Consider the following 25,032-nt stretch of genomic DNA (forward strand, 5'->3'; position numbering starts at 1 on the left):
TCCGTACCAGAAACAGAATCTCACACTTAATACACCCCATATCCAAACACAAAATTCTTAACCCTCAAGACATTGCAAACCAATTCGCACAATACTATGGTGAATTGTACAACCTTAATACTGACCCTCATACCATACAGCCCACCGTACCAAAAATACAACACTTATTAAAAGATTTAAACCTCCCGATGCTCTCAGAAGTACAGCTTGCTTCTCTGAATTCCCCATTTACTACCCCTGAAATAGAATCTATTATTGCCACTCTTCCAAATGGAAAATCCCCTGGACCTGATGGGTTCTCCAATGAATACTTCAAAACATTTCCCACAATTCTTTCCCCATACCTACAAAAGGTCTTCACACAAGCAGCAGAGAATGCGTCATTTCCACAAGAGATGTTGAAAGCCTACATAACCAGCATCCCCAAACCAGGGAAAGACCCTACCACCCCGAGTAACTTTAGACCTATTTCTTTACTTAATACAGATATAAAGATTTACGCCAAGCTGTTAGCCAAACGTCTAGAGGAATACATACCATCTTTAATTCAAAGCGACCAGATGGGTTTCATACGGGGGAGACAGACTTCTGAAGATACGAGACGTATTGTTAACATTGTTCATTATGCTGCAATGTCGAAAACGCCTTCTCTGCTACTCTCCATAGACGCAGAGAAGGCGTTTGATAGGGTGGAATGGTGTTATATGAAAGAGGTGCTCCGTAGGTTTGGTTTTGATGGCCCTATATCCAATGCAGTGTTGGCCTTGTACTCTTGTCCATCTGCCCAAGTCTTGACTGCCGGTATGCTGTCCAACCCCTTCTATATTTCGAATGGCACCCACCAGGGATGTCCACTATCCCCTACTATCTTCAATATTATGATAGAATCCCTGGCGGAGGCCATTAGATCGAGAGTTGACGTCTCTGGCTTCAAAATAGGTTCTCGCAACCATGTTATTAATTTATTTGCGGATGACGTCATTCTGATGTTAACAAATCCATCCCAGTCCCTACCATTAATTCATGAAATTCTGCAAACTTTTGGAGAGTGTTGGTGGTGCCTTCACCCGGTAACCTTCTTGAGGTACTCTTGATGGAAGCAAGAATTGGGCTTGCTGTAAAAAATTCAAATTTGATAACCTGGTCAAACAGTTTCAGAAAAATTGGTCTTTGGGTGTTGGTGGTGCCTTCACCCTGTAACCTTCTAGAGCAGTGGTTCTCAACTCCTGTCCTCAGGATCCCCTAACAAGCCAGGTTTTAGGTATTACCTTGATGAGATGCAGACTAGAATACTGCATTTACTGAGCAGCAAATTATATCCCCTGTAATGTATTTGTTATCTTGCAAACCTGGTCTGTTAGTGGGTCCTGAGGACAGGAGTTGAGAACCACTGTTCTAGAGGTACTCTTGATGGAAAAGCAAGAATTGATCTTGCTTTAAAAAAATTTAATTTGATGCCCCTCTCAAACAGTTGTGGAAAATGTGTTCTTTGTGTGTTGGTGCTACCTTCACCCTGTAACCTTCCAGAGGTACTATTGATGAAAGCAAGAATTGATCTTGCTGTAAAAAATATAAATTTGATTTACCTGTCAAACAGGTGTGGAAAAATTGGTCCTTGGATGTTAATTGTGCCTATGAAACCTATACCAAAAAATGACTTAATAAAATAGACACCCACAAAATTACACTTAATCAGCAATATCGGCATCAGGGGCTTGATAACTGCTGCTAATCCAGGACTGATTAATTTTTACAAATGTCAGCCGATCAACAGAGTCTGTGGATAGACATACATATAGCCAGTGGTCTACTCTCATGACCCAAAAGCCCAGTGGATCGTCACCTGGAAAGCTCCACATGTCTGTTTTTGCACCTAGATCATTTTCCACCATATGATGCAGACTCTGCCGATGGGATCTTGAAGCTGACAGCCTTAGGCATTTTTAAATGCATCTCCGATGTGGCCTCCTTCTCTACCGCTCCTCCTTTGACCAACAGAAGCCTCAAAACTAGCTTTTTCATTAGACAGTAACCTACCAGAGTTTGGAAAGGCATTACATAAATTCCTCAAGATCATAGTAAGTAAGGTCAAATAAAGACAATAGTCCATCCAGTTGTGTAGGTGTTAGTCTCTTTAATTATTTCCCATATACCCGTCGTGTTCCTTAAGATGTACCTTTAAGATGTCTTCAGGTAAGGACTAAGTTCTAACATTTGTGCGAAACATTTCTATCGTTTTGTCCCCTGCTCCATCTGTCAACTACTTGTCATATGACACTTTCATTTTTTTTTAAGGATTTTTGGAAGTGCATCTGTCCACAATCATTTCCTTATGCACATCTAGGAGTCTCCTAAAACTATCAATACTCCCCGCAGTCACCACCAATTGTGGAAGAGAGTTTGAAATCCTTATTGCCCTGACAGTGAAAAAACCCTGGGCAGTTTAAGGTTAAACCATTAAACCCCTTTTCCTCCAATCTCAATGTGTGGCCCCTTGTCCTCTTACACTCCTTGAGACTAAATCGTTTTTTTTTGTATGCTGGGATCACCATTGAGGTATTTATAAATCACTATCATGTCAAGCATCTTTTCTCCAGCAAGAATACATTTTGTGTTTGCAGTCTTTCCTGCTAATCGAGGTCCTCCAGACCCTTTACTCATTTTGTTGCCCTTCTTTGGACTCTCTCCAGTTCCAGCACATCCCTTCTGAGGACTGGTGACCAGAACTGGACATAATACTCCAGATGTGGTCTAACCAATGTTTTATAAAGTGGTAGGATTATTGATCTATCCCTGGAGTATATCACTTTTTTATACATGCTTATATTTTGACAGCTTTGGTAGCTGCATCTTGACATTGCATGCTATTGCTCAATCTGTAATCTACCAGGACCCCCAGATCTTTCACCATCCTTGATTCTCCCATCAGTTATCCCCTTAGTGAGTAGTTTGCATTTATGTTTTTTGCCCCCAAGTGCATGACTTTACATTTCTTCATATTAAACCTCATTTGCCATGTAGTTGCCCACTGCATTATTTTGTTCAGGTCTTGCTATAAAAGTTATATATCTTGATATGAAGTTATTGCCCTGCTTAATTTTGTGCAGTCCACAAAAACTAAGATTGAGCTATTTATCCCTTCCTCTAAATCATTTATGAATAAATTGATAGGAATTGGCCCCAAGACAGAATCCTGTGCTTCCTCTGCGAGGGCATGATGAGTTCAGAGACTTTACCCTTGGGACAGTGGTCATGGAGGGTTTCCAACCAATAATAATAATTTTCCTTGAGGCCATAAGTTCTTTGGTCCTTTTGCAGGCTTTAAAAAAAAAGGGAGCCCGTGCATCGCATGTTTGCGGAGGCATGAGAAGCAGAGCCCTTGGGGTCACTGAGGATTACAGTATCTGGAACTGCCTTTTCCCAGTCATATACTATTCCCGTGGTTTCTGGAGACTGAAAAACATCTGTTACGGTTTGACATATGTCTTCCTCTGCGTCTATGCCTCCAAAACTGCTAGAATCCTCCCCCCTCCTCCCGCTCATCTTGTCCGTTTTGTGGCATAGCAAAAATGGTGTCTGCGAGCCTTGAAAGGAAAGGAAGTCCTCCTCTTCCTCCTGCTGCTCTACCTCAAATGCCCTGTCCATAATGCCATGCAGAGTATGCTCTAGCAGGAACACAAAATTAATTGTGTCACTGATGCATGCATTGTCAAGGCTCACCATCCTTGTTGCATCCTCAGATGGTGACAGTACAGTGTATGCATCCTTTATCAGCAGCCAGTGACATGGGAACAAAAGCCAAGCTGCTCTGAGTGTGTCCTTGTGCCATATTCACACAGGTACTCGTTGATGGCCCTCTGCTGCATGTACAGCCACTGCAGTATTGCCAAAAGGGAGTTCCATGTGGTGGGCACGTCACAAATTGTGTGGTTTATGGGTAGGTGGAATTTCCGCTGAATTTCAGCCAACCGAAAACTGACTATGTATGACCCCCTGAAATGGCTACAGAATCTTCTGGCCTGCCTTAGAAGATCTTGCAAACCTGGTTACCTGTTTAAGAAATTCTGCACCGCCAAATTGAGGACATGTGCCAGGCATGGCACATGTGTCAACTTTCCCTGTTGAAGGGCAGACAGGTTAGTGATATCATTGCAACCGCCTCTGGGCCTGCACCTGCGTAGCTGAAAGAATCTCTTCTCTGATGTGGCTCCTGTCCCCTAGACAGCCCAGCTGAAGCACTGCATGGCATCTTTTAAGCTGACTCAATGAATGGCCCCTTGAATTCTTAGGGGGTACTGGTAGTTCATAGGACAATCCAACAGAAGAGGGCATGGAGGAGGAGGGGGTGGACCTGACAGATCTCACAACAAGACTGACCCCTATCCTGCATCCTCCTAGTTGCAAGCCGATTTACACAGTGTGCTGTAAATTAAATCTATTGTTCATGATCATTGCTGCTGGACCATGTGTCAGCAATAATGTAGACCTTGAGCTGACTGCCTTTCTCAACGTTGCAAAAAAAATTGCCTTCTATGTGATGGTACAGAGTTGGAATTGCTTTACGTGCAAAGAAATAGTGACTGGGACCCTGCCATTGTGGTATAGCACATTCTGGAAATTCATGGAAGGGGTAGAATCCACCAGACTGAAAGGCAGGAGTTGTAAAGCCAACAATTTGGTCAAGCTGGAATTTAGATACTGGGCATGTGGGTGGCAGGGAGTATATTTGTTTTCGCTGGGGCAGAGAAATTTGCCTGCTATACTTTACAGCTGGTGGTGTGCTGCTGACAAACACGTTGAAAGAACCTGTGACACCCTTTGTTATACCACCATCCCTGTCAGTGGAGGCTGCTAAGAGGTCAAGAGATAAAGCAGGGTTAGACATGAAAGGTAAGGAGTGAGGAGGAGCAGAATTGTGTCCCTCGTGTGTGAATTTCAGGTGCTCTTGCCAATGGGCTGAGTGGTAGGAGGTTAAATGCAGGTCAAGCATGTTAATTAAGAGGTTAAATGCCTTGTCAAGCATGTGGTACCTGTGCAGGGAGTGGCCGGTTGGAGGAGGGTGTGAGTGAGTGAGTGCTGAGTTCAGGTGTCTCACCTCCCCTTCCTCCACTCCTTGGCTTGTATGCCTAGTTCAGTGTATGCCTTTGGAGAGCCCCTGCTGCTCCTGGTGGCTTGTTTGACGTGCTGGGATGGACTGCTGTGTGGGATGGCGCCGCTTTGCCCTCCCCACTTCTTCTCTCCACTGGGGCCTGTGGGCTGAATGCTGTGACGAATGATGTGTGAGGCTGATGAGTCTGTCGGAAGCCCGTGTACAGCTGAGTGAAACCCAGCCTGTAATATCGTGGGATCCCCTGTATAGCCTGATAGCCTTGCTGCTGGTCTGATTGAAGGCTGTGAGACAACACTGTGAGTAGGGGAGTTGGGAAACGCTTGAAAAAGCTGGGGACTTTTACTGTGAGACCTGTGCCTCTATCCCTCTCCTCTTCACTGGAAGCAGGGCTGAAGCGTATGCTGTATTATCCCTGAGTGCATTACCATTTTTTCTGAAAGCCCATAAAACTGACGGTTCTAATTACTAATATATGTATTATGCTCAGTAAACGGGCCACAGATGACATGTTGCACCAGGAGGGGGCCCAAAAAAACCTGCTCAGTGAAAGAGAAAGCTAACCAGGTCTCTGCAGCAGCAGCCGCAGCAACAAAGCTTGAACGCTTCGCCCATGCAACTTCACATGCGACCTCACAGTCACCGACCAAGGGAGGTCATCAACAGCTAGCGACGTAGTTGAAAGCCCAGGGATCGGCATCAGATAAAAGAAACCACAGCCAACCAGCCTCAAACCCTACAACTCCATCTACCAGTAAAACTGTGAGTAATAAGGGGCAAGGGGAGGGTAAAGTGGCTACATACTACAAAAAGTTCTGCAGCGTGCCCCTCAGCAGGGAGTGAGGAACCTACATTAAGGGATATATTTCAAGCTATTAATGCCTGCAAGGACTCTATATCTGGTCTTGATAGCCAGTTGAACAGTAGTAAAGATTAATTATTTTCAATGAGCCAAGTACTGAGTAGTACCGTGGAAAGGACTACCGTGCTTGAGGAGAGGCTAAGTACAGTTGAGGATGGGCTGCATCCATTACAGCAAGAAATTAAAGGTTTACAAAAGCAAATGGCTACACATGCACTTAAACTTGACAAAATGCAAAATAACAGTCGCAGAACAATATGCATTTAATAGGTCTACCAGAGAGGAGCGAGGGCCCCAATCCTATAGTTTTCTTAGAGGGGTGGTTTAGGGAAATATTTGGGGACTCTACCTTTACGCCACTATTTGCAATAGAAAGGGCCCATCGAGTTTCCTTCAGGCCTCGCCAATCTGAGGAACGCACTAGACCACTACTTTTGAAATTTGTAAATTATAATGACCAGGTGATTCTATTACGGAAGGCCAGAGAACTGGGGGACATTTTTTATAGTGGGTTTAGGGTCTCATTCTACCCGGATTTTTCGCCAGACCTCCAGAAGCAGAGGGCAGAGTTTATTCAGAAATATAAGATTGTATATGCTTTGTTGTATCCCGCCCGTTTACAGGTGACAGCGCTGGGCTCAACTTTATTTTTCAATTCACCGGTTGAAGTTGAGAGATGGCTGGAGGAACATGGGAAAGACCTATAAGAGGGCCATGTACACGTAATTAAATATGTGAGGGGTGGGGGTTTATGGAATTTGGGGTTGGCATGTGGTATTTATTTTGGGTTTTTGTACCCTTTCCCCCCTTTTTTCCCTTTTCCTCCCCTTGTTGTTTGGATTATTATATTGCCATTGCACTTCATGGGAATTTTGTAAGGGGAGGGGTAAGGGGTGGGGGTAGCGTTCTTTTATTTTTATTTTTTATTTGTAGGTATTTGTAATTTGTATTATCACTGTATCACTATATTACTATGTTGTCACTGGAGCATATGGGGATGTTGTGAAACTAAGATAGGGGGAGGATTTCTATGTTACCCTCTCCTCCTCCTTCTCCCACCAAAGTACTGCTACTCTGTTATTTTACGGGAATATGGTGGAATTGCGATGGTTGATGTGTGACCCTCTTTTTTTTTTTCTCCTCCACTATTGTTTCCTTTAGTTTTTCTTTCTTTTTTAAACACTAATTCTGCACTATTATTGTCACTGAAATGCCATTAGTAAATGGTGGAACTAGGATGGTTCATTCAATATGGTTACTAAAGATAGAGCGGAGGGGGAGGGGGGGCACTCTGTTAGATGGATGTGAAGTGAATGGGAAGGCCACAGGTGAGACCCTTAGGGATGCCCCAGTTGGCCATGGGTGGGAGGGTACGGGGTGGTGGGGGAGGGGGGTTTAGGGGGGAGGGGGGTTAGACAGTACACACTACTAATATTAACGTGTTGGAACATGCTGGAATACACAGAATACACAGATGGCGGAGGGTGAGAGAGAGGGAGCATTGGTGGCACTAAGGGGGGGTGGAGAGGGGATGAGCAGGTGCATTGGCTTTTCCGTTGGCCTGCTCCTGCTCTCTCTATTCCCCCTCTCTTGTTTTATTTGTTATTTTTCTATGCAAGAAAATAGAGTAAATATAACCTCATGGAACGTCTGGGGCTTGGGTGATTTAAACAAAAGAGCAGTAGTTCTGTCAACATTGGAAGGGAGGGAACCTGGATTAGTGTTCTTACAGGAAATGCACTTAACACCTGATGTAGTTTTACAACTTGCTAGACGGAAGTTCCAAGTTCAATACCACTCATTCCACTACTCTTATTCAAGGAGAGTGAGTATTTTGATTGGGAGAGGGGTAGTATTCTCCTGTAGGGGGATTTGTGTCAACGAGCAGGGCCAGTATATATTTTTATTGTGCTCAATTGGTAAACAACCTTAAATACTGGCAAATATTTATATACCCCCCCTTATAAGTTAGAGGTTTTGTACAAGCTACTTGAGTTTGTCCTGGATAAACCAGGAACTCCAATAATAGCACTAGGCAATTTTAATGAAGTATTAGATAGGAGCCTAGATAGATTCCCTCTGTCTGACAGGTCCAACTTAGTGGGTGAGAGTCGGCTGTCGCAATTTTTGATGGAAATAGGATCAAGTGATATATGGCGAATGCGCCATCTACAAGATAGACAGTATTCTTGTTTCTCAAGCTCTCATTGTACTCTTTCTAGAATTGATATGGTCTTGGGGAATGGGGAGGCAACCCCTGTTAGTGAATGATATAAAATATGGCCCAAGAGGAGTCTCGGACGACTGTTCACTGGCACTTACCATAAGTGGCGGGGGTAGAGTTTGTTCTAGGGAATGGAAGGTCAATCCTTGTTGGTTGGAACTGATCGACAACCCTAGTAAATTGACTGCTAAGTTAAGTGAATTTATGCAAATTAATGTAGGTACAGCACTGCCTGGGGTGGTCTGGGACACGTTAAAGGCCTATCTTAGAGGACTATTAATTAATAAAGAGGAAGTCGAGGGAGCGGGAGAGGGAAATATGTAATGAGGTAGCCCAAGCCAAGAGGTGCTATGTTGAAGGTCCGACCCCTGACAGGCAGAAGGAATGGCTAGACAAACGGTAAGGCTATAAAATTGTAATTACCAAGAGGATGGAGAATAGACAAATATTTCAGCGCCAGTACAATTTTGGGGAAGGGGAAAGGGTTGGTCGTACCCTCTCCCTTCTGGTTAAAACTAACAACTCCCCTCCTGTGATTCCGGCAATTAGGATGTTAAACGGGGATCTCACCACTGCGCTCCCGTGCTAATGGAGGAGGGGGAGTGTGGTTGCGAGCCGTGCACGTCGGTGTGCACGGCGCTGTACTGCGCAGGCGCCAAGCGGCAGTTTTAAAAAGCCCAGAGCGTCAGGGGGCTGTAAGTGGAGACACAGGAACTGTGGGCAGTGAGCATCCCAAGGGATTGGATCCAGGCAAACCTAAGACACCTACTCAGCATCAGGTTGTGCAGTTTAAGCATATATATTTATTGTGAGACTTTAAGCACAACAGTGATTGCACTTTGTACTAGTACCTCTGCTTTGTAGCTTGGGACTATGTCTCCTCATAAGAGGGTCTCAGGGGGAGGTATCAAGGGCACTGGTAAGTCACCGCCTAGGTCTAGGGGTTATAAAAATGCCTGTAGGTTACCATCTCCCCCTGCAAGACTGGAGCCAGCCTCACAGGATGAGTCAGTGCCCCTGTCAGGTTTTGCAGCCTCTCCTAATATTTCAGTCCCGGTATACGTCACTGAGGACTCCCTTAGGGCTACATTGGAGGGTTTTGAAGGGAGAATCATGAATTTTATTTCAGCTTCCCTGAAAGATAGCAGGAAAAGGGGTAGATCCCCTTCCTCTGCTGAGATTCCTCTTTCAGATGACACTTCTGACAATGAGGAGAGATCCCTATCTTGGGACAGGGATCTTGAGCAGTCGGATGAATCAGAGGAAGAGGAGAGAGTCCCCTCCTCCCAGGTGCTCAGAAAACAGGTGCAGTATTATACTGAATCGGTGCGTACCACATTCAGAATGCCTGCTGCTGAGGTCGCTACGTCCTCTGTTTCTTCCCTGGGAGTCAAGAAAATCCCACAGACTGCCTTTTCCTTTCCAATTCATCCCTTAATGGATAAATTGTTGTATGAGGATTGGGGACATCCCGATAAACTGTTTGCTCCTCCTAAAAGGTTTTCTATGCTTTATCCTCTGGAGCAAAGTTTCACCAAGAAATGGGGGGTCCCATCTGTCGATGCGGCTGTTTCTTGCGTGAATAGAAACCTGACCTGTCCTTTGGATAATGTTCAGGTATTTAAAGATCCAACTGATAAGAAGCTGGAAACATTATTAAAAGCCTCCTTTTACATGACTGGCATTGTAGTGCAACCTACAGTCGCAGCTGTGGGGTTGTGTCAGTTCCTCAAGGAACAGGTTAAGCAGATGCTTGGCCTTCTTCCCAGTGAGGAATTGGAGAATTATGCAGAAATACCTCAAATTCTGTGTTTCATGATTGATGCGATTTTGGATTCTGTTCATCAAGCATCTCCTTTGTCTCTCCTGTTGGTACACATGTGAAGGGCCCTATGGCTAAAGAATTGGGCAGCTGAGCTATCATGCAAGAAGCATTTGATTGGGTTCCCGTTTAAATGGGAACGTTTGGAGAAGAATTAGGCAAATTCGTCCAAAAAATTTCAGGGGGTAAATCTACTCTCCTTCCAGTCAAAAGGAGCAAACGTCCATCATTTAGGCGTTCTCTATCTCCCGGAGCATCAAGCTCTAAGCAGTGGCGACGCCCTTCTCAACCCTCCTCTACAGGAAAGGCTCAAGGCCGGACCCAGGGGCAGAAGAAATCCTGGGGGCGAAAGCCTGCCAAACAGAGCCCAAAAGCTTCCTTGTGAAGGGGCGCCCCTGCTCGGCCGAGTGGGGGGAAGGCTCCTGCAGTTTGCGGAAGCCTGGCGGGAAGAGATCCGGGACAAGTGGGTGGTCTCTTCAGTATCTCTGGGCTACAAGCTAGAGTTTCAGGCGATTCCACCTTCTCGCTTTCTAAGGTCAAGGATCCCCAGGGACCCAGTAAAGCAAAGACCGCTATTTCTGGCCTTAGATCACTTACTATCCCAGGGGGTGATAGTAGAAGTGGACCCAAAAGAAAAGGGTTCAGGGTTTTACTCGAATCTCTTCACCGTTCCAAAGCCAAATGGAAGTGTCAGACCTATCCTGGATCTGAAGGATCTGAACCGGTTTTTACGCATCCGGTCCTTACGAATGCAGTCAATTCACACTGTAGTCTCCTCCCTGCAAGGGGGAGAATTTATGGCATCAATAGACATCAAGGATGCATATCTCCATGTGCCAATTTTTCCCGCACACCAAAAGTATCTAAGGTTCGCGGTAGAGCGGCGCCATTTTCAATTTGTGGCCTTGCCGTTTGGGCTCGCTACGGCCCCTCGAGTCTTCACAAAGATTCTGGACCCTCTCTTGGCAAACCTAAGAGCTCAGGGTTAGTGATGGATGAACTTCCGACGGGATGTTTTGCGAACGCGGACCGCGAACGCAGCCGATAGTTTGCGAACCGTAACATTCACGGCGGGCCCCATTGACTTCAATGGGAGGCGAAATTTGCAAACCTACAGGTCAAATTTGCAGCCACAAAATAATTACTAGCTGTGCAAACATAGTCCCACCACATGGCCAATGACATAACACATGTATGAGGTAAATCTGGGATCGACAACTACAAGCATTCTTTTTTTATACGTGAAATTGTTGTGACAATTCAGGACTGTGGAGCGCATGAAGGCAATGGAGGAGAGGGAAGGTCAGGGTAGGCAAAGAAGAGGGTGCAGGAGATAATCATCAACAGCGTGACATAAAGCACTGACACCAGCACCGTGATATACAGCACTGACAGCAGCACCGTGATATACAGCACTGACATCAGCAGCGTGACATACAGCAATGACACCTGCACCGTGATATACAGCACTGACACCAGCACCGTGATAGAGAGCACTGACATCAGCGTGACATAAGGCACTGACACCAGCACTGTGATGTACAGCACTGACACCAGCACCATGATATACAACACTGACATCAGCAGCGTGACATACAGCAATGACACCTGCACCATGATATACAGCACTGACACCAGCACCGTGATAGAGAGCACTGACATCAGCAGCGTGACATAAAGCACTGACACCAGCACCGTAATATACAGCACTGACACCAGCACCGTGATATACAGCACTGGCACCTTCACCGTAAGCAGCCCCAGGAGGAAGTCAGCATAGCACAGGGATGGTGGGAGCCCCTCATAATGAGAATAGCACATGGATGGTGGGAGCCCCTCATAATATGCACAGCAGAGGTACAGCCCCAGGAGGAAGTCAGCACAGCACAGGGATGGTGGGAGCCCCTCATAATGAGAATAGCACAGGGATGGTGGGAGCCCCTCATAATATGCACAGCAGAGGTACAGCCCCAGGATGAAGTCAGCAAAGCACAGGGTTGGTGGGAGCACCTCATAATAAGCAGCCCCAGGAGGATGTCAGCATAGCACAGGGACGGTGGGAGCCCCTCATAATAAGCAGCCCCAGGAGGAAGTCAGTACAGCACAGGGATGGTGGGAGCCCCTCATAATAAGCAGCCCCAGGAGGATGTCAGCATAGCACAGGGATGGTGGGAGCCCCTCATAATAAGCAGCCCCAGGAGGAAGTCAGCACAGCACAGGGATGGTGGGAGGCCCTCATAATGAGCATAGCAGAGAGATGGTGGGAGCCCCTCATAATATGCACAGCAGAGGTACAGCCCCAGGAGGAAGTCAGCACAGCACAGGGATGGTAGGAGCCCCTCATAATGAGCATATCACAGGGATGGTGGGAGCCCCTTATAATATGCACAGCAGAGGTACAGCCCCAGGAGGAAGTCAGCACAGCACAGGGATGGTGGGAGCCCCTCATAATAAGCAGCCCCAGGAGGAAGTCAGCACAGCACAGGGATGGTGGAAGCCCCTCATAATAAGCAGCCCCAGTAGAAATATGACACCGCTCAACCTCTTCAAACAGGAGGGTACGGGCATATAGTACGTGTGCTTTTTTGGACAAGGAAGTGAGCCAAATGAAGAAAGAACGTCTGTGTGCTTGATTAAAAAAATTGTTTATAGACATATACATGGTCTGCTGGTCACATGTGTTGAATTCCTCCGAGATCCATGCCTCATTAATTTTTAGAAATGTGAGGTAGTTAACACTGTCGTGAGCTAGGCGAGTACGCTTATCGGTCACGATCCCCCCTGCTGCGCTGAATGTCCTTTCGGACAGGACACTGGACGAGGGGCAAGCCAACAGTTCGATTGCAAATTGGGCAAGCTCTGGCCAGAGGCCAAGCCTGCCCACCCAGTAGTCCAGGGGTTCATCACTCCTCAGAGCGTCCACATCGGCCGTTAACCCGATGTAGTCGGACACCTGACGGTCTAGGCATTCCCTGATGCTGGATCCGGATGACACCTGTCGATGGGTCGGCTGAAAGAATGACCTCATATCCGAAGTCACCAACACGTCTTCAAACCGGCCTCTTCTTGCAGGGGCTGTTGGATTGATACCCGCAACTCCTTCTCTGGGAGTGGGAATTGCTCCTCTGCCAGCGCACGCAAAAGCAGAATGCAGCATTTCTCGGAGAAAGGCCTGGAAGTGCTCCATTCTGACAGCCCTCTGTGACGGCGATCCAGCATCAGGGAACGCCTAGACAGTCAGGTGTCCGACTACATCGGGTTAACGGCCGATGTGGACGCTCTGAGGAGTGATGAACCCCTGGACTACTGGGTGGGCAGGCTTGACCTCTGGCCAGAGCTTGCCCAATTTTCAATCGAACTGTTGGTTTGCCCCTCGTCCAGTGTCCTGTCCGAAAGGACGTTCAGAGCAGCAGGGGGGATCGTGACCGATAAGTGTACTCGCCTAGCTCACGACAGTGTTAACTACCTCACATTTCCACCATTTTGTGTTTGTACCTGGGGTCTAAGTACGTTGCCACCCAGTACTGGTCCTTGACCCTTATGCTTTTTATACAGGGGTCCCTATTAAAACACTGGAGCATGAAGGCCCCCATTTGCCTGGCTCCTGCTCATCATCCAGGATAATGTCGTCCTCTTTATTCTCCTCTCCCCATCCACACACAACAACAGGGATCCCAGAAAGGTTTAAAGCATGCTCTTCTTGCTCCTCCTCATCTGCCCCTGCACCATCCTCCTCTGACTCCTCTTCAGACTCCTGTTGTTCACTTGTCTCAGATAGAGTAGCCCGTTGGGCAAGAGGGTTATCCGGCATCATCATTTTTTTTACGCTCGAACATTAGGCCCACGGAAGCCTGCCTTTTTGCAGAAAAACGTGAGCTTGGCGTGATGGAAGGTGGAGTGGAGGACAATTGTGAGGAGAGAGGAGAAGGAGAAGTAGAAGACGAGGCTGGATGGTGAGAGCCTGGAGTGTGGCTCCCTCTACTCCCCTCCTCTTCCTCTCTTGTGGGCACTCACATGACATCACGAGACACGTCATCATCAACGTCACCTTCCCCACCGCTATAAGTAGAGATCTCGGAGTAGGCAGCAACACCGGGGACCAACCTCCTCCTTGGGCTGATCTGGGTACTGTCGTCAGACTGCTGAGTGGCGGTTGTTGCTACCTCCTCTTCCTGATCCAATACCAAGAGTGGCTGCGCATCAGAAATGTCTTGATATGGATCAGAAAATAATTCCTGTGACTCAAGCGGAAGGTATGTGGTGGTGTTGTTGGTGGTAGTGTCTTTGGGGGTGCACATAGCAGAGAGTGAAGAAGAGGGTGCAGATCGAGAGGATGAGGAGGGTGCAGAAGAGTAAGGCTGAGTGAGCCACTCAACCAAGTCTGGTGCGTCCTTTAAAGTAATTGAACGCACCTTCTGCAACTTCCCAGTTTGGCTCAAGCCTGTTGCTCCTGCCCTACCCCTACCACCCCTGCGGAAGGGCCTGCCTCTTCCTTTGCCTGTCATTTTTTAAGTGACCCTGTGACAAAACTCTCAGTCCCTATACTGATAAAGGACTGCTGCAGCAGAAGGGCAGCAGTCAGCAGTAGTGCACCTCAACCCTATGTATTTTGGACCTATACCAGTCCTTAAGGAATAGCAGACTGTACCTCACTCAACCCTATGTGCTGTAGTACCCTAGACCTTACCAGTCCTTATAAGGACCTTTGTGGAACAAGTAGGTTGTGAATGATTAGCAGACTGTACCTCAGTCCCTATACTGATAAAGGACTGCTGCAGTATAGGGCAGCAGTTAGCAGTAGTGCACCTCAACCCTATGTATTGTGGACCTATACCAGTCCTTAAGGAATAGCAGACTGTACCTCACTCAGCCCTATGTACTGTAGTACCCTAGACCTTACCAGTCCTTATAAGGACCTTTGTGGAACAAGTAGGTTGTGAATGATTAGCAGACTGTACCTCAGTCCCTATACTGATAAAGGACTGCTGTAGCAGAAGGGCAGCAGTCAGCAGTAGTGCACCTCAACCCTATGTATTGTGGACCTATACCAGTCCTTAAGGAATAGCAGACTGTACCTCACTCAACCCTATGTACTGTAGTACCCTAGACCTTACCAGTCCTTATAAGGACCTTTGTGGAACAAGTAGGTTGTGAATGATTAGCAGACTGTACCTCAGTCCCTATACTGATAAAGGACTGCTGCAGCAGAAGGGCAGCAGTCAGAGTCAGCAGTAGTGCACCTCAACCCTATGTATTGTGGACCTATTCCAGTCCTTAAGGAATAGCAGACTGTACCTCACTCAACCCTATGTACTGTAGTACCCTAGACCTTACCAGTCCTTATAAGGACCTTTGTGGAACAAGTAGGTTGTGAATGATTAGCAGACTGTACCTCACTCCCTGTACTGATAAAGGACTACTGCAGCAGAAGGGCAGCAGTCAAGTATAATATTCTTTCTATATTTGGAAGAAAGAATATTATACGTGTACAAGCCTATTACCATACCAGTCCTGAAAAGAACCTTTGTGGACCTAATAGTAACAGCTACTGATTAAACTGACTGTCCCTCACTGCCTCACACACAGCTTCCTGCCTGTTCCTATTTAAACGGACAAAACAGAGGCTGCTGGAACAATAACTTGAATAGCACTTTTGTGGACCTAATAGTAACAGCTAATGATTAAACTGACTGTCCCTGCAGCACACAGCGTCCTGTCCCTCTCTCTACACTAACAAAAGACAGGCTGCTGCAACAATCACTAGCACAGCAGTGCCTCAAACCTATATCCTGAACTACACCTATAGCTAGCGATTTGGGTCACTGCAGTCTCTCCCTGCTCCACACAGCAACCTCTCCCTATAGCAGTGATGGCGAACCTTGGCACTCCAGATGTTTTGGAACTACATTTCCCATGATGCTCAAGTACACTGCAGCATGGATGAGCATCATGGGAAATGTAGTTCCAAAACATCTGGGGTGCCAAGGTTCGCCATCACTGCCCTATAGTGACAGAAGAAAGAATGTAAAATGGCCGCCGGATCGGGTCTATTTATAAGTTAGGGGGAATGTCCAAGTGTCCATGTACTGTAATGTCTCAATTGGCTGTCCTGTACCCCATGATGGATGTGTCATCATAGGTCAAAGTTCTTTTACACAGTAAACACGGAAGTCCGCGGGGCGAACGGCGGCAATAGTCCGCCGATAGGGCGGACGGCGAACAGCCGAAATTCGCTGTGAAACGACCGCCGGGTGAACCGTTCGGCCATCCCTACTCAGGGTATAGCCGTCATGGCTTTTCTAGACAATTTGCTTCTCATAGAGAAAACAGTAGCGCTCCTGAACCACAGTGTTACCAGAACGCTAGAACACCTGGAACGCCTAGGTTGGATTATAAACCTAGAAAAGTCGTCCCTACAGCCTGCTACCAGGTTGGAATACCTGGGTATGGTTATGAACACCGCTCAGGGCAAGGTGTTTCTACCAAGGCCAAAAGCCTTGGCCATTGGGGATCTGGTGCACCTAATTCTGGGCAGAAGATCTTCCCCCATTCGGTTGTGCATGAGACTGTTAGGGAAAATGGTCGCCTCCTTTGAGGCCGTTCCATTCGCCCAGTTCCACTCAAGGCCTCTGCAAAGATGCATCCTTGTGGCTTGGAACAGGAAGCCCCAGTCCTTGGATCTTCCTATGCGTCTATCCCCAGGGACACGCAAGAGTCTCATCTGGTGGTTACAAACCGAGAATTTGCTGAGTGACAAAACTTTTCTTCGTCTTCCATGGAAGATTATTACAACAGATGCCAGCCTGACGTGCTCGCAGGGGAAATGGTCTGCGATCAAAAAGCTATTGCCCATAAATGTCTTGGAGATCCGGGCAGTTTATATGGCTCTCATAAACTGGTCTTTCAGACTACAGGGTAGTCTTCATTCCAGGAGTGGAAAATTGGCAGGCGGATTTTATGAGCCGCCAGCAGTTGTGCCCAGGAGAATGGGCTCTGCACCCCGACGTGTTTCAGAAAATATGTCGCAGGTGGGGTACTCCAGACGTAGATCTGTTTGCGTCCAGGTTCAACAGAAAACTGGACAAATTTGTGTCAAGGTCTTCCCCCCATGCCCGCTTCTGTCGCGGTTCCTGGGAAGAGTCAAGAGGGAGACAAAGTCGGTTCTTTTGGTAGCCCTGGCTTGTCCCATGCGACCGTGGTACGCAGAGATCGTGAAGTTGGCAGTAGGCAGGCCGTGGATCCTCCCTCTCCGGCCAGATCTGTTTTCACAGGGTCCAATTTACCATCCTGCTTTACACAGTCTGAATTTGACGGTTTGACTGCTGAGACCCACATTCTGAGAGACTGTGGGGCTTTCGGGGCCAGTCCTTTCTACTCTGGTCAATGCCAGAAAGCCGGCCTCCAGGCTTATTTACTACAAAATCTGGAGGGCATATGTTTCTTGGTGTGAACTCAGGAAATGGCATCCTAGAAAGTATGTCATTAGCAGGATCTTGGCCTTCCTCCAGTCAGGCCTAGAAATGAATTTGGCCGTAAGCACTATCAAGGTGCAGATTTCGGCCTTGTCAGTGTTTTTTCAGAAGCCACTTGCATCGCATTCCCTGGTGCGGGCTTTCAACCAGGGGGCTATGCGGATAAGGCCGCCAGTCAAACTCCGGTATGCCCATGGGATCTGAATTTGGTTCTCTCGGCTTTGCAGGGGCAACCTTTTGAACCTTTGCATCAGGCTTCGTTAGTTCTTTTGACTAAAAAATTGGTTTTCTTGGTAGCCATATGCACGGCTAGAAGAGTGTCAGAACTAACAACTCTCTCCAGCAAAGAGCCGTATCTAATTATTCATAAGGACCAGGTGGTAATGCATCCCAACAGGTCCTTTCTGCCTAAGGTGGTTTCAGGATTCCATTTGAATCAAGATGTAATCCTACCATCCTTTTTTCCGGACCCACAGTTCGCAGAAGAAGAATCTTTGCACACTTTGGATGTGGTAAGGGCAATCAGTATCTATCTTCAGGCAACTGCTCAGATAAGGAAAACTGATTGCTTATTTATTTTGCCGGAAGGCCCTAGGAAGGGCCAGGCGGCATCAAAATCCACTCTCTCAAGGTGGATTAGACAGATTATTTCTCAGGCCTATAGTGTTAAAGGGAAGATCCCTCCTTTTCAAGTGAAAGCGCACCCAACTAGGGCTGTAAGTGCTTCTTGGGCAGTGCATCACCAGGCCTCCCTGGCTCAGATCTGTAAGGCTGCAACTTGGTCATCAGTCCACACATTCACCAGATTCTATCAGGTGGATGTCAGAGGGCAAGAGGATATCGCCTTTGGGCGCAGTGTACTGCAGGCTGCAGTTCAGGTCCTCCGGTCCATGGCGGTCTATAATTATGATCTGTGTCTCCCTCCCCTCAATCTGAGCATTGCTTTGGGACATCCCACTATGTAATGAAGCTCCTGTGTCCCGTGATGTATGATCAAGAAACTAGGATTTTTATATACAGCTTACCTGTAAAATCCTTTTCTTGAGAGTATATCACGGGACACAGGGCTCCCGCCCCTCTTGGGTTTTACGTGGTTTCCTATTGCTTTGCTACAAAACTGAGCTGCCTCCCATATGGGAGGTGTTATATAGGGGAGGAATTATCCTTAATTGGGGGTTAACCAGTGTCCAATCACCAGAGGTGCCTATATAACCCACTATGTAATGAAGCTCCTGTGTCCCGTGATGTACTCTCAAGAAAAGGATTTCACAGGTAAGCTGTATATAAAAATCCTATTTTTTATTAAATGGGTAAAATTGCTCTATAATGAGCCTAGAGCAAAAATTATGATTGGGAGTGAATATTCTGAGACATTCCAGCTGGAGAGAGGGATGAGATAGGGATGTCCCCTGTCTCCCCTCTTGTTTGTTCTGGCAATGGAACTCCTGGCGATCATGATGAGATCATGTTCGGATATCCAGGGATTCCGGCGCCAGTTAAAAGAAGACAAAATTGCCCTGTTTGCTGACGACGTCGTGTTTTTCATTGGAGATATTAATTCTTCACTTGATACTGTGATACGTATGGTGGGGGAGTTTGGACAACACTCTGGCCTGGTTATTAATTGGAACAAGTCAGCCTTACTACCATTGGCCTCCTTTGGTGATCAACCATTGTCTATAATCCCTTCCCTGGATGTGGTAAAAAAAATATTTGGGAGTTTGGATCTCTAGCGATGTAAATCGCTATATCAATGATAATTTAGTACCATAATTGTTGAAACTGAAACAAAAGGTGGATATTTGGTGTCGCCTCCCTCTTTCTGTAGCAGGGCACTGCAATATATTTAAGATGATTTGGCTCCCGCAAATGCTGTATATTCTCCATAACTCTCCAATATGGATTAGCCAGAAATGGAAGATGGAATCCCTATTTAGGGATTTAATTTGGAAGAAGGGCCAACAATGCAGTTCCCTGTTAGGGAGGGAGGCATGGCGATACCACATCTGAGACTATATTTCTTGTCAGCCCAGCTCCAGCACTTGGTGGGTGGTGGAATTCTAGGGGGGGAAAGCCCCAGTAATAGAATGGTGTTAATGGGAGCCCCCCATAATTTATTAGTAGAGGTGTTGGAAGCAGAGGTGTCCGACGGTTGATTTTATGAGTAGAGTATGGCAGGCAACAAAGGCGCTAATGGGATATAATGGGGTAACAGAATATACCCCTCTATGGTATAATAAAAACTTAGCTGAAATAACAGGTATAGAAAGACCTAGAGAATGGGAAAGACAGGGTATCTGCCGATTAATTCAGCTATACGAGGGCAACCTTATGAAGCCATTTGAATATTTGAGACGAGAATTTAATATCTCAAGTAAGGCGTTCTATAAATATCTACAAATTAGACATGGAATTCAAGCCCAATTTAGGTCCTTAACCATTGAATGACTCCTTGAATGAAACTATCAAAAGACTCCTTGATGCCAAAAAATAATTAAACTTGGTTCAATGAAAGGTTTAATTTCCAAGCTATATGCTAGTCTGGGAGATAGAATTATGAGCAGAAAGGGACTCTATAAGAGCAGAATGGGGTGGGTGAGAGATATAGGGCCGATAACCCTAGAACAGTGGGATAAAATACCAGAACAGGGAAGCCTGGTTTCGATATCCCCCTCACATAGGGTTTCCCATTTGTTTCTTATTTATAGAGCCTATTACACCCCCCAAAAAATGTTTAAATTTGGTAGGAAGTCTAATGATGAATGCCCTAGATTTAAGGCAACAGGAGATCTTATCCATATGGTGTGGAAATGTCCAAAGTTATTTAGATATTGGATAGAAATAGTGGAGAGAATAAATAAACTCTTTAAGACTACATTGAAACCCGAGGCTAAGATTTGCCTTCTAGGAAGCCTTGAGGAAGGTAGAAACTCACCTCTTACAAAGGTATCAGCGTTGAGATGTTTGTACCAGGCGAGGAGATTAATAGCGCAGAACTGGCAGGCTAAGACCCTCCCTCTCTGATGCTATAGACAGAGTCTATTAACTTTATGATATGGAGTGAGAGGGCGATGTACATTAGGCAAAATAACTTAAAGAAGTTTGTAGGCTTACGGAGCCCCTGGCTGAGTGAGATGGGCTGTTCATTGCGGGGGGGGGGGGGGTCGGGGTGGATAGAGTTCCCTCCCCGTTGTCGCCCCACCCGCAAATCTCTTCTGTATAGCTCTTTTCCCACCTATACCTCGGGGTAAAATTTGGGCCTTTTCTCTCTCTGTCTTTTTTTTTTTTTTTTTTGGTATTAACCAAGGAGTAACTTGACTGGCATAATTTGAGACTGGAAGGTGTGTAGTAGGGTGATGGATTTGGGAGGGTTAAGCGGGTAGAAAGGAAGGTATGAAAATAATAATAGCTTTTTTCTAATTTGTACTACCTGTTGTATAACATCTTAATAATGTATATTGTTAAGTTTGTCAATTTGAAATGTAATAAAAAGTAAAGAATAAAAAAAAAAGCATTTGGTACCCAAATGGCTGGTGTTTTTGCCATGTTTGATCTGCTTGTAGCAGCGATTGCAAATTGCAACAGTACGATTGGCTGCATTTGTGCTAAAAAAAAGCCCACACAGCTAAACTGTGAGCCGGGAGATAACAGCTCCACAATCTGATGGAATAGGATGACTGATCTCTAGTCTTCCATGATGGCTGCCTCAGTAGGACATCCTGTCTTGTTAGGGTTGTTTCTCCCCCTCAATTTCTTCCTCTGCTCTATCTGGCACCCAAGTCACATCAGTGACCTCATCATCATCATCCCCTCTGTCCTTATCATCACTGGAGCCAACTTGGCAAATACACTGCGCCTAGGGGAGTGTGACTGCCATTTCGTTGTTTATCAGTGTTGTCCCCTCTCTGTAGACTCATGTTACTTCAGTGCTCCACTTTAGAACCAACATCACAATAAGGTAATGTCTGTGGTTTCTGAAGAAACAAGTGGCTCACGGTGTGTTCAAATAATTCAGCTGACTCCTCCATTTATGATGCTAGGGCTATGGCAGGAGTAGCTGTGGACAAAGAGGCAGAAACAAAAAATGAAAAAGGGTAACAAGCGTTATAGTCAGAAAAAATGTAGCTGATAATAAAAAAAGGGGACAGTGAGGGGACAAAAAAGACAAGAAAAAACAAAACACACAGCAACCAAAAAAAAAATAATTAAAAAGGGTATACAACACTGTATACAGCACTAAATGTTATGTAATGCTGTGTTAAACACTGTACTAACACCTACACTGACACTACACTATACTGACACACTATACCTAACACTATACTACTCTGTCGATCTCCACTCCAACAACACACTGCAAAAGCTTCTTATGGGACGGAATCTTTAATAGTGTGGGGTGGGACTATGAGCCCTGAGCTGTGATTGGACAAAGTAATCATCACTTTGTCCAATCAGGGCTCTGACAGTGCTCTGTGCCCTAATTGGCAAAGCCTTGCATCTGACCAGTGGTCAGGTGCAAGGCTTCATCCAATTAGGGCCCTAGAATGCACTGTGCAGTGCACAGAGCATTGTGTGCCGTTTAGTGGGTGAATATCCTGCTGAGCACTCTGCAAATTCTGGTTTTCACCATATGGGTGAACATGCGATATTCATGCCAAGAACTTTTGCTTGGCCCGAACCATTTGCACAACACTAGAGACAATGCATATCAAACTCCTCTACATGTCTCTTATACTCGCCTCTAATAAGTATACTATGCATTCCTGGTAGATATGTTGACCTGTGCACCACATTTACTTACACTGGGGCACATTGGTTCATGGACTAGCTGACACCATTTAACGTGGGTGAGTTCAATCTATTATCTAGATTGTTTACCTAAGCATTGCTCTCCAATCTCGGGTTATAATTGCTTCATATGTCCTTTTAGAAGCTGCATGATCTCAGGTCCTGATGCAGCAGGGTTCCTCGCGAAACATATCAACCTTCGCATTTTGATCTTAAGATCACATACACAGGAAACTATGGATGGTTAACTGTAGAGTTGCTTTTATTCTGTTTTAATGTATATGCCCAGATAAAGTGTTATATTTAAAAAACAAACAAAAAATCTTCTGTGTGTAGCAGCCCCCCCCCCACCTCCTATAATACTTACCTGAGCCCCCTCTTGATCCAGCAATGTCCATGGGAGCCTGGCCTCTCTGGGGACTCACACTCCTGATTGGCTTTTGGCAGCAATGGAAGCCAATCACAGCCAGTAAGCCTATCAGGAAATGGAGGGTCGGGAGCACATCTACTTGGATGCCCTCACAGCAAGCAACCGGCAAAAGGGAAGGGCCAGGATCACAGTTGTTGGCCCTGAGAAAAGGAGGATCCAGGCTGCTCTGTGCAAAACCAATGCACAGAGCAGGTAAGTATAACATGTTTGTTATTTATGTAGTGCCCTGCTCCTAATGAGCAGACGCTATTGTTTTTGTAAATTTAAGTTTGTCTGAAGCTGCAGTTTGACTCAGACTAATTATGTCAAAGTTATGGTTTCTGTACCAGTTCAGCTGGGTTGTGCTAGTTTCCACTTGGCTGGGGGTGTCATTATCACCACCGGTAAGTGTTGAAAATGCAACAGGCTGAATGTATTGGGTACCACTTTTACTCAAAAATAGCCCAGTGGGAGTGGTTCACCTGCTGTGCATTCTGGGTATGGGTACTTAAGGTACAGGTGCTATATTTTTGGGTTTCGTTATCCCGCCATCCTGGCCTGAGGTACGTGCTGTTTGTCTCTATGTCTCGGGGCTGGCTGGCCCAAGGCCTTGTAACTGAAAGGGTGGGCCCAAAAGTCTTGGGACCTACCAATCCAGGGGTGGTCCTGTGCTGTCTTGCCTGCGGGGAAAAACCAAGTGCCTGGAGGATCCAGAGGAGGACTTTTTCAGGAGAGGACCGAGCAATAAGGCTGGTATCTCTAGACGAGCCTGGAGACACAGTTGGAGGATGTATCCTGGGTCACCTATCACACAGTATTTCCGGACTGGCTGACAGAAACTGGCACGATGTGACAACTCTTTAATTTCTCAACAAGTTGCTGGTTGTACTTTCCTGTGGCAGAGGATTGCACAATGATTCCGTTATACTGACAAGTCTGTGGCAGAGACTTTATGCGAGCATCTCACCGGCTGCTAGGTCAGTGAAAGAGGCCTATCCGGTGGTTGCTAGATCCAGCCTGTGGAAGCTGTTTGTCCTCTGGATTAAGAAGATACCTCTAACCCGCAATTACAAGGTACCTGAACTCCCCTTAACCCTCGATTGCAAAACTTCATGTTTCTTTCAAATAAATCTTTGGAAAAAAGGACTAAGTGTCGGAGCTAACATTCTTTAATCCACTCTACAATGGGACCCCAAAGACGGACACAGTGAGCAGGTGAGGTAACAGTAAGCCCAACATAAAAAAAAATCAAAAAACAAGGCTTTAGTATCGCTTTACCTGTGGTTAGGAAAGTAAGATAAAGAGTGTTTTCCTACTGACATTTGACATAGGTTTTGTACAGTGGATGTGTGTGTGTGTTTTTTTTCCTTTGTAATAGCAGCTCAAGTGAAGACAGCCCAGCAGGTAGATGTTAAAACTCCTGTTTACATTTTTGTAATGTTGGGACAACTCTTTAATTTGCCTATTCCCCATTACCTTGCCCATTCCTATATGTAGTATCAGTTGGATTTTATTAATATGTAAATTGTGTTTTTTTAATTTCATTGGTGGATTATTCTCCTTGTTGCTAATAACTACTGCTATTTTGCAGGTTTTCTGAGTCATATAGAACACCGGTGTAACAACATTTACAATCACAGCAATGAATTAGTAATGGTTTTGCATAAAACAGATCTTGAAAGTTACAGCCCATGGATGCAATTGCTCTTTCAAATGAACGATTATCTTTTTTTTGCAGGCTAACAAGGTGTAATACCTTCAACTGAAGAATATTCATATGTTTCTCCACACACTGGGTTTGGAAAGCCATGTTGAAAAGAGTGTAGGTTAAATGATGAAGTACTGAAGATCTTTGCTGATTGAGAACTTTCATCAAAATAGTATTCTCTATGAGTTGGAGTTTTTTTACTGTGCAAGGACAACCCATGAGCACGCAGTCCTCTAACAAAGAGACAGTCTTGGTTACCTGATCTGTTATCATTGCTTTCAATATCCTCAGTAATGCTTGCATCTACTGTATCAGCCAAAGACCAAATAATGGATTGGGTTTTTTCATTTTCACAGCTGACAGCAGTTTTGCCAAAACAATGAAGATTGTTTTTCTCCTCCGTAATTCCCAATTGTGATTCTTTGTTGTCATTGCTGCATAAATGATTGAGGCCTTTGCCATTTGGTGTCAAGTAACATTCATTAATCTCTGATATGTAAGAAATAGGTTTTGTATCAGCAGGACGGCTTAGATCACGTTTGGTGTCAGTCTCTAAACTGTTAAACTGTTCTTCTGTATTACTTAATTTCCGTTGTCTTAAGTATTTTTCACATTTGAAAATTTTTTCATCTGGAATACA

At 45.7% G+C, this 25,032-nt stretch overlaps 1 protein-coding gene across 1 annotated transcript in view; it reads right to left on the reverse strand.

The window, feature by feature from the left end:
- Positions 1-22,514: 22,514 nt before the first annotated feature.
- Positions 22,515-25,032, reverse strand: part of IRX6 (iroquois homeobox 6) — a 168,251-nt gene continuing 165,733 nt past the window's right edge. The window contains exon 5 of the mRNA XM_077458105.1: positions 22,515-25,022. Coding sequence (XP_077314231.1) covers positions 24,424-25,022 — 599 coding nt within the window. The 3' untranslated portion in view covers positions 22,515-24,423. The remainder of the gene's footprint in view (positions 25,023-25,032) is intronic.

Source organism: Lithobates pipiens, unplaced genomic scaffold (genome assembly GCF_037356315.1).
Source record: "Lithobates pipiens isolate NorthernLeopardFrog02 unplaced genomic scaffold, aLitPip1_a1.2 Scaffold_10, whole genome shotgun sequence".
Lineage (NCBI taxonomy): Eukaryota > Metazoa > Chordata > Amphibia > Anura > Ranidae > Lithobates > Lithobates pipiens.